At 38.8% G+C, this 12112-nt stretch overlaps 1 protein-coding gene across 6 annotated transcripts in view; it reads left to right on the top strand.

The window, feature by feature from the left end:
- SYTL4 (synaptotagmin like 4) overlaps positions 1 to 12112 on the top strand; it is a 60865-nt gene that overhangs the window by 25608 nt on the left and 23145 nt on the right. For 2 of the 6 annotated variants that reach the window (XM_064574332.1, XM_064574338.1), the window contains exons 2-5: positions 8835 to 9014; positions 9266 to 9481; positions 9814 to 9923; positions 10192 to 10294. In XM_064574332.1, the coding sequence (XP_064430402.1) occupies positions 8905 to 9014; positions 9266 to 9481; positions 9814 to 9923; positions 10192 to 10294 (539 nt within the window). In that variant the 5' untranslated portion in view covers positions 8835 to 8904. Of the gene's footprint in view, positions 1 to 747; positions 850 to 8582; positions 8700 to 8834; positions 9015 to 9265; positions 9482 to 9813; positions 9924 to 10191; positions 10295 to 12112 lie in introns of all 6 variants that reach the window. The other 4 variants (XM_064574334.1, XM_064574336.1, XM_064574333.1 and 1 more) reach the window with 4 other exon arrangements.

Below are 12112 nucleotides of genomic sequence, written 5' to 3'. Positions count from 1 at the left end.
GGTTTACACTGTAATGATTTGATAACTCTGTATGTTATGCTATGTTGAGCTCACCTCAAATGTAGGTACCATCTGTCACCATACGATACTATTAAATTGCCATTGACTGTATTCCCTATGCTGTACCTTTCATCCTTGTGACTTATTCATTCCATAACTGGAAGCCTGTACCTCCCACTTCCCTTCACCCATTTACCCATTCTCCCACCCTCCTCCCTTCTGCCAACCACCAGTTTGTTCTCAGTATTTATGATTCTGTTTCTGTTATTTGTTTGTTCATTTGTTTCATTTTTTTAGATTCCACATATAAATGAAATCATATGGTATTTGCCCTTCCCTGTCTGACTTATTTCACTTAGCGTAATACCCTCTAGGTTCATCTGTGTCTTTGCAAATCATGCCTGTTAATTTTTTTGTTGGGTACCAGATATTCTGATTTTTACTTTGCTGGATGCTGCATATTTTTATATTACTACAAATATGCTTGAGCTCTGTTCTGGGATGCACTTGAGTTACTTGGAAACTGATCCTTTCAGACTGTTTTGTTTAGATTTGTTAGGCAGGACCAGAGCAGTACACAGTCTAGGACTAATTAGTTCCCATTATGGAAGCCAAGACCCTTCTGTGTACCTTGCCCCATGCCCTGTGAATCAATTTGGCTGGTGGAACAGGCATTACTCCTGGCCCTGTGTGAGTGACAGACACTGTTCGTTTGAATCCTTTCAGTTGGTTCTGTTCTTGGCCTAGGGTGATTTCATCACAGGCATGCCATGCACTGATCAGTGCTGTGCTGAATACTCAAGGGAGACCCTCAGCAGCTCTTCAAAGATCTATGTGCAGCTGTCTCAGGTATTCCGTCCTATGAACTTTAGCTACCTGCATTTTCCCAGACTCTCAGCTCTGTGACCTCAGCTCAAGGAGTTCACCAGGTTCTGCCTACATTCCTGTTCCCTGCACCATGGTCTGGAAAGTGTCTCAAGACAGTGAGCCTGGGAAGTCCGAGGTCTCACCCTGTTTGTTTATTATCTCTCAGGGATCACAGTTCTTCATTGCCTGATGTTCATTGTCTTGAAAACACCATTGTTTCATGTATTTTATCCATTTGGGGCAGTGGCTTCTTTCAGGCAAGGTGGAAATCCATTTTTTGTTACTCTGTCTTAGCTAGAATTAGAAGTCCACTGACATTCTAAAATCCCAAATTTTCATTACCAATTATAATTTGTAGCCCAGTTTCAATCCTAACCTTTCAAAAATGTAGACACCATCATATTTCTTGTCATAGCCATATCAGTTCTGATTATCTATGTTCAAGAGTATACAGAATCTGACACGTAGCAGTGTAAATCTTCTCACATCACTAATCAGTTTCTGTGTAAAACATAGCATCATTTGCTTGACAACAGCAGTTTAATTCAGAACTTCTTGGTTTAAACTGATATCCTTTGAAAGACTCTGATTCACTTTTTCATGTTCAGTGAAGTATAAATTTTACCCAAATTGTCCATTTTCCTTGGTCCAAACAGCAAAATGCTCTTACCATATCACTTTGGTGGGACTTAACTGATAATCCAATAGAATTTATATGCAAAACCATCACATAATTACTACTAGTAGGTTTAGAGGAACACTTTAATACCAGTTCAGTCTTTTTGTCCTTGAGCGTGGGTCAGTTTTTCTGAGATTCTTCTCTCATCTTGAATATTGTCAGCATAATTTCTCACTTTGAAAAACAATGCTTGAAACTTTAAATGGTGTCTAGATGCACTTTAACTCACAATTCATCTGTATTCTTTAAAAGAAAGTAAATGTCATTTTTCAAGACCCAGTTAAGTCTTAAAGCATGAGTATACATATGAAACCTTACAAAATAAAAATAGCTAACAAAGAGCATTCTCTGTGTTATTACTTCATGCACTTTATATATTGTAAAAACTCATTTAATCTTTATAATAAGCCCAAAAGGGTAGGTAATTATCTTCATTTTACAAATGAGGAAATGGAGGTGCTGAGAGGTATAGGAACTTGCCCAGGGTCACACAACTAGTGAATAGTGAGGTTGGGATTCAAATGCAGGCAGTCTGGCTCCAGAGTCTATGCTCTTAATCACGACACCATAGTGCTTCAGGAAAACAAAACCACTGTTCTCTCAGCTCTATTACTGCTCTTCAATTCCCATGAGTTAAGTTTAAACATATAAATATAAATAGATTTCTGGGTGAATACATTCAGTAAACATTTATTGAATTCATACTGTGTATCAGACACTGTGCTAAAAAAGTTTCTGGGGCCATGGAAGTCCAGATACAGTGTCTGCCCCCAAGGAGGTTACGTATGGTAGAAGTTTCTAGTTTGAACATGCACTATATGTTGGGGAGAGGGAGAGGGACCAAGGTGCCCAACAAATTAAACACAGTGAAACTTGTTTATTTGCTGCCTGGTGCAGGGACATTATTTGGTGTTTTTCTGATTCGCATCAATTTCCATTTTGGGAACACCAACAATGACTTTTAATGTAAATACTATTCTTCTAAGGATTTCTACATTTTTGATAATCTTTTTTTTTATATATATATTTTGGGCCCTTGTCCAAGGACATATAACTAATAAATAGTAAACCTAAGATTTGAACCCAAGTCTGTCTTACACCACTATATTCATTATTTCATGCTTCCTATCAATTTGGCCCAGTTTTTTGTTTTTATAATTGGTCTTCAGAATTTAAAATAACTTGAGAAAGCTCTCCCCACCCCTTCTTGAAAACTAGCTGTTAGTGTTAATGTTCACTTATTAATCATTATTATCTCCTAATCTATAGGTTTAGGGTATAAATTAGATATATCCACTTGGATATATAATTGAGAGAGGTATGTTAACCTTCCATTTTGATAGATTTTTCAGCTCCTTCTGGCTTCTTTAATATTCATTAAAATATCCTGAATTTTGAGCAGTAAATGTATATAATTTTCTAAATAAACAAGCCATCTTTTCTAAAATAACTTCCTGTGGGTATGAGGTCCCACAAGGATGCTATATTAAGATATTAATCTGAGGGGCACCTGGGTTGTCAGTCAGTTAAGCATCTGCCTTCAGCTCAGGTCATGATTCTGGGGTCCTGGGATCGGGCCCGCATCAGGCTCCCTGCTCAGCGGGGAATCTGCTTCTCCCTCTCCCTCTGCCCTTCCCCCTGCTTGTGTGCTCATGCATGCACACGCTTGCTCTCTCTCTGTCAAATAAATAAATAAAATCTTTAAAAAAAAAGATATTTAATCTGAGTCTTGACACCCCACGATTAACATGGAACAAATTGTCCATCAGAGCTTCAGTTTGGACACTCATGTTATCTGAGCTGTGGTTTTCTCAGTAGATAATCCTTGCTCTTTTGACAACACATCTGTGACTGAATTTCAGCGAAGAGCCTTAACAAGTATTTTTGGGCTTTGGTTTCCCCACTAAACCCTAGGATTCATCAGTTGGGAGAATATGAAAGGTCACAGGTTTCCTAACTTCAGATCTGTCTGGTTTTATTTGTGTCTCCATTATTTTTCTGAGTTAGGTTTTTCAAAACATGTTACATCATTTACCATAAAACTCTTTGCATACAAAAGCATTATTTTTATTCCATATTTTCCTTTCTGAATTTCTAGAATACATTCTATGGTTATGGGAGTGATAGTGGTGGTAAAACAGACAGTAGGTTTCTTTTTAAGGTATTAATGATAGATTTAGTACAGTTATAATTTTGTTTGACCCTTTGAGTTATTCAGAAGTGTCTTTAAATTTCCAAAATGTTTTGGGATTAAAAATGATCTCGTTATTGACCTCATATTTAATTTCACTGAGGTCAGAGACCATGATCTGTATGAGAATGATTTCTCTGAAATTTACTGAGACTTGTATTACAACCTAGTACATGATAATTTGGGGGGTAGATGTTCCATATGTGCTTGAAAAGAATGTGATTTTGCAATTGGATATAGATTTCTACATATGTCCACTAAATCAAGCTTATTTTGTTGTTCAACTTGTCTATATATTTATTAATTTTTTATCAGCTTGTACTGTCAATAACTGAGAGAGGTATATTTATCTCCCATTTTGATGGTTGATTTTTCAATTTCTTTCTAGTATATTTAATCTTTATATATTTGGAAGTGTTTAATTAGTGCATACAGGTTTATTTACTCTATGTACTGATTTTCTTTAAGTGTTACAATGCTTTTATTGTCCCTAAGTTTTATTTTTTAGATGTTAATATAACTACATCAACTTTCTTTGGGTTGGCATTTACCTGGTATATCTTTTCCCATCTTTTTTATTTTCAATCTTTCCTCATCTTTATGTTTTAGATGTGTCCCTTGTAAAATGGCACATAGCTGGATTTTTAAAAATTTTATCCAGCTGTTAACCTCTGCATTTTAATGGGTGAGTTCTACTCATATGTTTATTGATATATTGGAATTAGTTTTTACCATCTTCTTCTTGCTGTTTGTCTCATTTTTTTTTCTATGCTTTCCTTTCTCTCCTTGCCTCAGAAATTTTTTTCTTCGCCTATTTTCTTCTCCTGACTACTGATTATGCAAGATGGCATCTCAAGCGAACTGGCTGGTAACAGGGTTAATGTTTGAAATAGCAACCCATGGTCAAAGGAGGGGTTGAGGTGGGATATGGCTTTTCTGAAAGGAGTCAGATTGACAAGTTATAGGAGAAAGGAGGCAGGGAGCTGAGGAAGTCATGGGTGATGGATTCTAAAACCCTTTTCTTTACAAGTGTGGAACAAGGATGTCCGATAGGACCTGGAGGAAAGGGAAGTGGGAGTGTGAGATGAGATGAATGAAGGCTTAAAAATAGAACCTGAATAGACTAGGTAAAGGAACTGAACTCAGGGCAGGTAAAAAGACTTACGGGTGACAGTGAGGGTCCACCTGAGGTTGGAGACCACGCATTGTGTAGGACTTGGGTGTAGGAGCATACAAGGCAAGACTCTAACATTGGTATAGGTTTGGGATTTTGATGGGCAGTTGTAGCAGAGGGATGAAGACACATGGATATGGGAGAGACTTGTGAGAGTGGTTCAAATGTTGAGTCATTTGGAGTCCAGGATGGGTTGGAAAGGAAAACAGATCAGCGGGAGGCAAGCAGACCAAGAAAAAATGAAAGGTGGCCTCAAGAGACTGTGGTCTTGATGAGGTTGAAGAACAGGTTTAGTGGGAGTGAGCTATGGTCAGAAAATGGGGATTCTTGAGGTTAAGATTTTAGAAGGAGGCAGTTCTGGTGGATCAAGTCCATGAGTGAAAAACAAAGGGAAGATATACAGTATTTGCAGTTCCATTTTCTTATGATGTGGTCTTTATTTCCTCAATGATGTTCTTACCTCCCTGGCTCTTGATATTACTTCTTCTCATTATTGTGCCCATGTGCCTGTCTTATCACAGAACTCTGCTGCCACTCCACAAATCTGGTTTTGTTCTTACTCCCAGTGTGCCTGTGCCATCCTTGGTCTTTAGCTGCCAGGCAGTTGATGATACCTGTTTTATTCATGAGAGGCTGATATTTTGGCCAGTGTTTCACTCCTAACCACAAATAGGAGAATCCATTTGCACAATGCTTTCGATCACTCTGTTCAATATTTTATTTTATTTATTTATTTTTTAAGATTTTATTTATTCATTTGACACAGAGAGAGAGCATAAGCAGGGGGAGCAGCAGAGGGAGCGGGAGAAGCAGCCTCCCCACTGAACAGGGAGCCAGATGTGGGGCTCGATCCCAGGACCCTGGGATCATGACCTGAGCCGAAGGCAGATGCTTGACCGACTGAGCCACCCAGGCACCCCAGAAGCTTAGTATCTTACAGTTCAATAAAGACCAGGAAATAACCAAGTCAAGAAACTGTTGAGGTTTCAGGAACCTTATAACTCTGCTGTATTGTTTATACTCTTTATTGTCCTGTAGGTAATTAGTTAAAAAAAAAGAGTGAAAAAGGGTTTATGGTCTAGTTTTAAGGGAGCACAGAGAAGGCAAATAGGATCCTCATTTCCTTTCTCACTATGTCTACCCTGAGCTCTTTGACTGCCATGACTACGAATCTGTCCTTTCAAATACCGTTCCTCTTCCTAAGGACCAGCCCTGTGTCTCCAACTACTTTCTGGGCCTAATTACCGGGATATCCTGTATGTAGCACAAACTCAGTATGACTAAAATGAAACTTCTTGCTTTACTTCCAAACCTGGGTTCTTCTCTTATAACTCTTACCACTGTTAGGATTATCACTAATCCATCAGTTGTTAAACCCAGACATGCAAGGTAGGCATCTTTGACTTTGCCTTCTTCATCCTCTTAGTCACTCCATTCTGTCAGTTCTGCTTCTCAAACTTTAATCTCTGTTCTTTGTCTTGCTGCCATGGTTCCCACCTGCCCTGTAGCAGATTCAGCAAGTATGTGCATTCCAAACATGGGTCCCAAGCATTGTGATTGGCCCTTTAACACACATTATTTCATTTTCTTGATAACTTTGTGAAATAGGTCATTTTGTACATGAGAAACCAGAGGGTGACAGAAATAAAATGACTTGCCAAGTTGGTTAGAGGCGCACTTAGTAAACCTAGATTGTCTTTTGTCTGGACTATTACAATAATCCCTCTGTCTCCTTTGAATTTTCTTTTTTTCTAGGATTTAAAAGTAAGAGATTTTTTATGTAAAAAAAACATAACCATTTACAATAAAAAGTGAAAGTTGCCCCCTCCCAATTCTATTCCCCAAGAGAAACCAGTGATCATGGTTTTTCTTCCAGATCTTTTCCTCTACATATACAAATGTATAGATAAATACTTTACCAAAGAAATCATTCAATATAGTCCGGCAACTACTTTTTTTTTTCCACTCCGAGATGTATTTTCATACAGACCTACCACATTTTTTAATGATTGCATAGTATGCCATTATATGGAAGTATTATCTTCTTTAAAGAACTTTTTTTTGTTTTGCTCTTACAAATAATGTTGCAGTAATATTCTTGTATATATACTGTTGTATGCACATTTATTTGTATGAATATTTCTATAGGTAGATTCTTAGAAGTGATATTGCTTGGCTAAGGAATGTATACATTTTACAATGTGTTGTGTATTTTCTTCTTTTTTTTTTTTAAAGATTTTATTTATTTGAGAGAGAGAATGAGATAGAGAGAGCATGAAAGGGGGGAGGGTCAGAGGGAGAAGCAGACTCCCTGCTGAGCAGGGAGCCCGATGCGGGGCTCGATCCTGGGACTCCAGGATCATGACCTGAGCCGAAGGCAGTCGCCTAACCAACTGAGCCACCCAGGCGCCCGATGTGTTGTGTATTTTCAAACTGCACTTCAATTTATCTTTTGAATCAATCTTTTGTACATAAAGCTAGAGTGATCTCTGTAAAATGGATTTAATCATGTGATTTCCCAACATCAAAAACAAAGCAACTGGGGCGCCTGGGTGGCTCAGATGGTTAAGCGTCTGCCTTCGGCTCAGGTCATGATCCCAGGGTCCTGGGATCAAGTCCCGCATCGGGCTCCCTGCTCAGCGGGGAGCCTGCTTCTCCCTCTGCCTCTCTCTCTCTGTCTCTTATGAATAAATAAAATCTTTAAAAAAACAAAACAAAACAAAGCAACCACAGACATGTTTGATGGACTTCTACTGTCTGTGTAATAAATTCAAAAATTCTTAATTTTTAAAAATGAGAGTTATAGGGGTACCTGGGTGGCTCAGTTGGTTAAGCCTCTGCTTTTGGCTCAGGTCAGGATCCCAAGATCCTGGGATTGAGCCCCACATTGGGCTCCCTGCTCGGTGGGGAGTCTGCTTCTTCCTCTCCCTCTGCCTCTCACCCCTGCCCCCGCTAGTGCTCTCACTCTCTCAAAAAAATAAAATCTTTTTTTTAAAAAAAGAATGAGAGTTATAAAATTTAGCCCAAACCTATCTTTCCTACCATTTCCACCCCCCCACCAACAAAAATATACTGTTTTATAAGGAAAAATCCACCTCTTCTATAAAACCTTTCATGTATACAGGTCTTTCTCTTCTCTATGCAGGATAGAATTAATTACTTCCTTCTTTAGGTTCCCATAGCATTAAATTTATTATCCCTTTGATAGCACTTTGTGCATTGTACTGTATTTATTTGTATCTGTCTCCCCTACTAGTCTGTGAACTTAAGGACAGGAATCCTGTCTTACTCATCTCTCTCTATCCCTAGCACTTTGCACAATGCCTGTCAGAGTGGGTGCTTAACAAATGTGTGTGTAATGGGTGAAGATATTCTTCAGGTAGGTGGTAGCAATAAGAACTCTGGGAGATAGAGTAAGTGATGGAAGTTATGGAGTGTAGCATAAAGCTAACTGAGTCCTGAGAACATGGAAGCTGGTCAGGAAAGGAGAAATGGGCTTCAACTGGCAGGAGTCCCCATGTGGTTTTCTCCTCCATTACAGAGACCAGCTGTCTGATTATTTGGATTAATAGACTTGGGACTTGAGAACATGTAAAGTATTAAAAATTGGATGATTGAGGATTCACTTGGTGTTGGGAGAGTTTGACTTAGCTGTTCTGTGCTTATTCCAGACTAAGATGCTTATGCTGAGAGACTCAACCCTCTTCCAGAGTCATGAATAAGTTCTTCTTCTTGAAAAATCAAAGCCTCCTCATTTTCAGGGCAGGATTCAGGTGGGAGTAAGAATGGTAAATAGTCAGATACTTCTACATTGTCTTTTTTAGCCTGGCTTCAGGGGAAAGTACCCTACTAAGAGGCTCTAGGGTGGTGGGCCTACTCTGGAATAAATTATCTGTGTGAAAATAGTTCTTATCTTATTTCAGGCAACTCTGGTGGCTCTCCTGGTCTGGTTGCTTTGAAGAAAGAAGAGTAGAAGAAAAAATAGGATAAATCATGTCAGAGATACTTGATCTCTCTTTTCTGTCTGAGGTGGAGAGGGATTTGATTCTCAGTGTTCTACAACGAGATGAAGAGCTCCGGAAAGCAGATGAGAAAAGGATCAGGTAAGCGTTCCAGAAAAAGCACAGGTTCCCAGACCTTTGATCAATTTTATCTGGACCTTTCCTTCTACCTCCCATGTGACTTTCAGAGGAACTTGTGTACAGGTTTACAGTTCCTCACTGGGTCAGGTTGGGCTCTAAAGTTGTTGCTTCCACAGAACCAAATAGTCTTACTGTCTCTACCCCTCAACAACTTTCCATCCAACCTATGCAGATTGTGAATGCGCTTGTGCTTCTCTCTGGGGTCTTGGCAGGCGACTGAAGAATGAGCTACTGGAGATAAAAAGGAAAGGGGCCAAGAGGGGCAGCCAACACTATGGTGATCGGACCTGTGCCCGGTGCCAGGAGAGCCTGGGCCGTTTGACTCCCAAGACCAACACTTGTCGGGGTTGTAATCACCTGGTGTGTCGGGACTGCCGCATCCAGGAAAGCAATGGTACCTGGAGGTGTAAGGTGTGCACCAAGGAAATGTGAGTATCACCTATGGAGAGAGAGAGAAAAGGAAGAATTTCCCTCCTTGGCCTTTGTTAGTTGAATGACAGGAGCCATTTTTTTTAAAAAAAATTCATCTGGGGCGCCTGGGTGGCTCAGTTGGTTGAGCGACTGCCTTCGGCTCAGGTCATGATCCTGGAGTCCCTGGATCATGTCCCGCATCGGGCTCCCTGCTCAGCGAGGAGCCTGCTTCTCCCTCTAACCCTCCCCCCTCTCATGTGCTTTCTCTCTCATTCTCTCTCTCTCAAATAAATAAATAAAATCTTAAAAAAAAAAAAATCATCTGTCACTTTCTTTTATTCCCTCCCAGAGAGCTGAAGAAGGCAACTGGAGACTGGTTTTATGACCAGAAAATGAATCGCTTTGCTTATCACACAGGCAGTGAGATAATTAGGATGTCCCTGCGCCGTAAGCCTGCAGGTACTGGCCCTGTCTGGAAGTGTTTTGTTGTGGTTGTTGTTGTTTGTTGTTGTTGTTTGTTTGTTGTTGTTGTTGTTTTTGAGGTGCTTGACTTCAGTGATAGATCCTCTGACGTGGAATCCTGTTATAGTCTTACTGGTGGTGTCCTCACTTCATGGGTTCTGTGGGGGAATATAAAGATTATATGGCCATCCCTTCTGCAAGTGTGATGTGTTTCCCTTTTCCCCCTCATCACCACCACTCTGCCACGCTTTTGTTTGTCTTGAAGTGAATAAAAGGGAGATGCTGGGACAGCCCCTTCTTCATCAGTCACAGATGGATGATATCTGGCCGGGAAGAAAGATCATTCAGGAGCAACAGAAGAAGCCCAGGTAAGAACTAGCAATCATTTACAGAAATGCTACACATCCTTTTAACTTATTTTAACATTATTTTAAACTTTCTTCTATTTATAAAATAATAGCTGTTTATTACAGGAAAATTTGGAAAGTACTGAAAAGAATAAAGAAAGAGGGAAAAAAATACCATCCTACCACCCACATGTAAATATTAACATTTTGGCATATTTACTCTGTTCTTTTTTTTTTTTAAACATTTTATTTATTTATTTGAGAGAGCAAGAGAGCATGAGCAGGGGAGAGGGGCAGAGGCAGAGGGAGAAGCAGACTCCCTGCTGAGCACGGGACTCAATCCCAGGACCCTGTGATCATACCTGAGCCAAAGGCAGAGGCTTAACCGACTGAGACACCCAGGTGTCCTTACTCTGTTCTGTTAAGAACAATTTAAAGATGAATAGAAATAACACATATTCATTATTAAAAACTTAGCCAGTATAGGAAACAATAAAGAAAGCAACAAATCACCCAAATTCCTACTAGCCCAGTATTCACATGTGAAAATTATTTCAGATATCTTTTGTGTGTATATATAGATAGAAGGATGGGTGGGTGGATAGACTGAAAAATCTGTGTGATATTGGATCATAATATATACATTAAAAGCATGCTATGAAATTTCACTTGAATTTAACAGAATAAAACAGAAGAAATAAAATTGAAGAATTGCTCATCTTCAGACAAATGTTTCTTTACCATAAAAGATATTAGTCATTAACATCCTTCTGAGTTTAAGGAAAAAAAATCATAAAAACCATTGAGTAGTCATTTTTTCCCTAGAGTCTTTTTGGTAACAGCCCTATTGAGATATAATTCACATACCATACAATTCACCCATTTATAGTGTATAATGCAGTGGTTTTTAGTGTGTTCACAGAATTGTGCAATCATCACCTCAACTGATTTTAGAACTTTTCATCGCCTTAATAAGAAACCCTGTACTCTTTAGCTATCACTCCCCCAACTTCCTTATCCTTCTCCCCCTCCTAAGCATTCACTGATCTACTTTCTATCTCTATATATTTGCCTATTCTGGACATTTCATTTAAATGGAATCAAAGAATATGTGGTCCTTTGTGACTGTCTTCTGTCACTTAACATAATGTATTCAGGGTTCATCCACGTTATAGCATGTGTCAGGACTTAATTTCTTTTTATTGCCAAACAATATTCTATTATATATTCTGATAATATTCTGTTATATGTATATACCACATTTAATTTTTCCATTCATCTGTTGATGGACATTTGGGTTGTTTTCACTTTTGATTATTATAAGTAATGCAGCTATGAACTTTCATTATGAGTTTTTGTATGGACATAACATTTTCATTTCTTTTAGGTAGATACCTAGGAGTGGAGTGCTAGGTCAATCATTTAGTCATTTTAAAAAATCTACCTGTTTCAATATCACCAGTGGACTCTCTGCTATGAAAGAGGAGATTAGCTTTCTTATACTTTCTCCAAATGCTTTCCCCTACTCCCATTTTTTATTACTCAAATCACTTTTACTTTGTCAGCACTTATAACATTTACATTCTGTTATGCAACCATAAATCATCTGCCTGTTTTATCTGTTTGTTTAGTTTTATTTCATATTTAAAAGGATTGTCTGCTTGTATTCAGGCCTTGGAACATGACTCCTCTATATTTCTGAATTCTTTCCTTTCATTTATTTCTTGGTTGTTTGGATTTTACCACTGAGAAGTTCCTTCAAGAAGGGCTTGCAGAAGCTATATTTATTTTACTCTTTCATGTTAAGAATGTCTGCCTAGTGACTTTATACCTGAATGA

Source organism: Mirounga angustirostris, unplaced genomic scaffold (genome assembly GCF_029215605.1).
Source record: "Mirounga angustirostris isolate CCGP_5_RB_7025 unplaced genomic scaffold, mMirAng1.0.hap1 SCAF_11, whole genome shotgun sequence".
In the NCBI taxonomy this organism is placed as follows: Eukaryota; Metazoa; Chordata; class Mammalia; order Carnivora; family Phocidae; genus Mirounga; species Mirounga angustirostris.
Note: the sequence above shows the minus strand (reverse complement) of the source record. Positions and strands in the feature narration are given on the sequence as shown.